The 4,782-nt window shown below is 44.7% G+C and overlaps 1 protein-coding gene across 1 annotated transcript in view; it reads left to right on the forward strand.

Moving 5' to 3' along the window:
- The first annotated feature begins 2,936 nt into the window (after window positions 1-2,936).
- The window catches only part of LOC143018303 (frizzled-10-like), a 163,277-nt gene continuing 161,431 nt past the window's right edge, over window positions 2,937-4,782 (forward strand). Inside the window, exon 1 of the mRNA XM_076173661.1 lies at window positions 2,937-3,358. Within this exon, the coding sequence (XP_076029776.1) occupies window positions 3,122-3,358 (237 nt within the window). The 5' untranslated portion in view covers window positions 2,937-3,121. The remainder of the gene's footprint in view (window positions 3,359-4,782) is intronic.

Below are 4,782 nucleotides of genomic sequence, written 5' to 3' on the forward strand. Positions count from 1 at the left end.
AGTAATAGCTGCACAAGTACTAGTAGTAATAGTGCTTCTCGCAAGGGAACTAGTAACGTTGCTAGTGGATCTAGATACTACGGCTATCTAGAGAAAAAAAAGAACACATTTGTTCCCACTAGAGGCAATTCTATGTTGTTATATCCTCCCCTCCTCCCCCCTCCCCCACGAGCGCTGGAGAAGACAAGGGGAGGGGAGGGGACTTCTTGCAGTTAGATAAAATCTCCTGGCGACATCCACGTTAAAGTGGAAGGACCACTCGTTAGGAAAGGGGGGGGGTTAATGGGTGAGTTATTATCCATTTGTCGTGGTTGCCTCGTCAGGAAGCAATTACACTGTTCTTCACAAGCAATAACACAATAACCGCTCTCCTCCTCCTCCTCTTCTGGCGGGGCGGGGGGTAGGGGGCTGTCGCGGAGCTGAATGAAATTGCCCGACGGCGGCGGCTGAAGTGTAAGGAAACAGGGTCACCTGGTAGGGAAGGGCTCATACGGTAAAGAATAAAAACACCATTGTCGTTCTCATCGTCATGGTCATCGTCATGGTCATCGTCGTCATTATCGTCGTCATCATCATCATCGCCCTCAACACCAACATCATCATCATCACCACTACCATTTTCATCACCATCACCATGAAAAGCCGTATTGGAAGCATGCTGGCCGTGTCCAAGGATTAATATGACACTAAACGGCGCACCTCGCGGCGGCCACAGACAGGAGAACATTTATAATCAATCGACCATTAGAACGGACGGTCAGCCCTTTGGTGCAGGCAGGAAGCCGCCGTCGCACGTCCCGTCTGAAGGAGGGAAGGAAGGGGGTGGGGGATTCTGTAATCATTGTGGTTCCGGAGACAGACAGATAGACAGACAGACAGGCATACATATAAGGAGACAGGCACAGACAGACAAGGCAGGCAGGCAGACAGAGACTGACAGATGGACGGACACAGGCATACAGACAGGCAGACGGGGCGATCACTCCCTCAAATAATCAATATGAATTACGAGCCAAGACGAAAGCAAAAAGACTAATGACAAGCAATTATATTGTAACGAAAGAGAGAGAGAGAGAGAGAGAGAGAGAGAGAGAGAGAGAGAGAGAGAGAGAGAGAGAGAGAGAGAGAGAGAGAGAGAGAGAGAGAGAGAGAGAGAGAGAGAGCAAATTGAGTGTAGTCATTGTTAGTGTAAAGACTAAAGTGTTTATTCTTACGTGCACACACACACGCACACACACACACACACACACACACACACACACACACACACACACACACACACACACACACACACACACACACACACACACACACACACACACACACACACACACACACACACACACACACACAAAGGAAGTAAAGAAAGTGGGATCTGAAAAAGACCTGGGAGTGATCATGACAAAGTGTGACACCATGTCCCCTGCCTGACACACAGATAAACAAAACTGTCGGAGAAACCTACAACTTGCTTAGATCAATAAAGGTGGCTGTTACTTGGATGAAGAAATGGTAGAGAAAATGCTAGTTACACTGATAAGGCCAAAACTGGAGCACGCAGCGATACTATGGTCACCCAGTACCAAAAAGAATATAAGGAAAATTGAGAGAATCCAGAGAGCAACTACGAAGATGGCCCCCCCAACACTATCAAAACTGTCATGAAGAGAGATTGTCAAAACTAGAATTGCCGACTCTGGAACAAAGGAGAGAAAGAGGTGACTTGTTGACCATCTATTGAACCATGAGAGGTCTGGAAATCCTTGATAGAGAAGACTCACTAAATGCGGATGAGAGAAATACAAGGGGACATGGAAAGATTCTCAAAAAGGACAGTTATAGAAGAGACCTGAAAAAGAACAACTTTCCCCCACAGAGTGGTGGATGTATGGAACAAACTAGACGAAACAATAGTGTGTGCAAAAACAATACACGAATTTAAGAGCAAATTAGATATGGCGAGATACAGAGACGGGACCACACGATGGTAGCTCCCCTTCTAGGTAAATACTCTCTCTCTCTCTCTCTCTCTCTCTCTCTCTCTCTCTCTCTCTCTCTCTCTCTCTCTCTCTCTCTCTCTCTCACACACACACACACACACACACACACACACACACACACACACACACGGCGCAGTGTTTGCGTACACAACTGCTAACCCAGCGGTTCGAGTTCGAATCCCGCCCAGAACTGAAATAATTTCTGTATCGCTGCGCTGCGAGTCGTTACCCCAACTCTCGTGGGCGGGGAGTTGTGTATGTGTTTGTCAGGTAGCATTATCCACAGATCGGTCATACATGATCTCAGAGCTCTCATTCGGGAGGGTAGTAGCTGTTGATCACGAGTCCAACACGTGATCCAAAACCATGGTGAATTACACACACACACACACACACACACACACACACACACACACACACACACACACACACACACACACACACACACACACACACAAACCTGAAATCCCTTGCATTGGCGTATTTGTTCTTGTGTTACTGGATTGCCATTTCTTCCTCGCATATAGTTTGTTCAGTGCCTTGGTTGTGGTTGACGTAATGGTTGTGTTTGTTTTAAGTTGCATATTAACCTTTTTGTACAAGATGGAAGTCACTGTGGGAGTTGTTGGTTGGGTTGAGGAGATATGTTTTGGTTTTGGGTTCACCTGGGGGCTCGGTGGCATGTTGCCAGTCACATCTTTTTACATTATTTTATTTTATTTTTTATACTAGCTTTTAACGTGTCTGTAGTTGTAATAATTTGATGACAATGTATTTTAGGCGTTGTGTGAAGAGGTGAAAAACTGGGTGAAGTTGTCATTATTCATAGAGGTGTTTGAATAATTGGAGGAAAATCCGTGCTGGTAACCGCCTTGAGACGGGACCGCTTTTCTCTCTGAAGTTACCGCGCCAAACGATCAGTGTTGTTACAAGCGTGGTAAGGGGAGGTTAACGCGTCCGTTGGCCAGAGTTGTGTGACTTGAAGTCTAGTTTATTCAATGGTACAAACAAAAATACAGTGATGTCGGAGAGGAGAACATAATAACGAACATGTCTGACCCACTGCAGACTAGAACTAATAGCTTCTGTGTTTAGAATCGCCTTTTTTCTAAGTTACGATAATGCAACCGTTTTGGAATATGCTTCTTCGTTGTGTACTTTTGTATCACATTCCGATGCTGTCCTTGCCGTTGCTGCTGCCCATGGCGGGGGCGATCGGGCTCGGTGCTAGGCGCTTTGATTTCGAAGTTCGGCAGTGTGAAAGGATTACCATACCCATGTGCAAGGAGATGCCTTACAACACGACGCGCATGCCCAACCTCTTGGGGCATCATGACCAGCAGGATGCCGCCATTGGGGTAAGTTGTACACACACTCACACGCCGAAATCTTGTTTACACTTTTTTTTTCTTTTCTTTCCTGACGCGGGTGCTTGTGGGATGGTGCCAAATTTGTAACGTTTTCTATGGGTGGGTGGGTGGGGTCAAAGTTATCATGCACACCTTGGGGGCAGGGGTAATTGACCACATACCTATGGGGGGGGGGATGAATTTACCACGTGCCCAGGGGGGTACATTTACCATATACTTATAGAAGGTGTGTGGGGCTGAGGGTAAATTGACCACATACCTGTAGGGGGATGTATCTAGACTGACCACGTGCCCTGGAAGGTACCACCTCTACGTTTGGGGATTCAATTTGGCGCCACCCACACTGCAGACAGGGCGGGGGAGAGTTAAAATCACGTGGTAGAGAGTAATTATGTGGTACCTGAAATTCGGAATTCTGTTGTACCCTGTATACCAGACAAGCCCTATTATTATGTTCATAAGTGTAATATATATTTTCTTTGATTTTTTCTTCTTTATATCAAAGTTTATTTTTGTTTTGTTATTTCAAATTCATGGTATAATTTTCATTTCTTCTGTTTGAATGTCGAGTTGATTTTTTCAATTTGTCATTTATTGATGTACCTTATTTTATTTTGTTAATGTTGTTAATATTTTTACATGGGAGTAATAACAGGGCATTTCCCATTGTACCCATTTTTTTTTTGCGATGTTTATTTTCCGCTATTCAAACTATCACCAACGTGACGTCATCCCCTTTGGCTGCCGGGAATAGGTTGGCGTTAGTCTGAATAAAATACAATAAGGACGTCACCAAGCCGAAGGACAATTGTACATATATGTATATGTAAATACAAATGTATACACACACACACTCACACATACACATATGTGTAAAACATGATTAATATTTATGCAAACTTCCATTGTTTGATACTTGGTAAATGTAATTGTTAGTGTCACCTTTGAACCATTCTCGCGACCTCGCCCAGCACACACGCACAGTCACGGTTATGACTAAGATCACGATGACAAAATATAAGATAACAAAGAAATAAGTAAATGAATGAATAATAAAAAGTAGAAAATGGATGAATAAATGCAATTAGAAAAAGTAAGTTGATATAAATACTGACAACTATAGATGAAGCTAGATGAATAGATAAATGAAGTGAAAGATAGAAAATATAATTGATAAAGAAATCACTGAATACACGAATAAAAGAGTAGATGGTGCCGTCCGCCGTTGTGGGCTCTGCACTCTGCATGGACCAACAGCGCGGGATTCTTCCATTCGGCGGCCGCGCCGCGCCGCGCCGACGGGTGCAGGAGGACATCACACATCGGGGTCCCGTCCATCTACCACATGGGGGGTGGGGGCGTCCAAATAGGTTGTTAGGGGGTTGGTTCAGATATCTAGAACAATAGAACGA

This window comes from Oratosquilla oratoria, chromosome 34 (assembly GCF_046742065.1).
Source record: "Oratosquilla oratoria isolate Oo_2021 chromosome 34, ASM4674206v1, whole genome shotgun sequence".
NCBI classification, from domain to species: Eukaryota; Metazoa; Arthropoda; class Malacostraca; order Stomatopoda; family Squillidae; genus Oratosquilla; species Oratosquilla oratoria.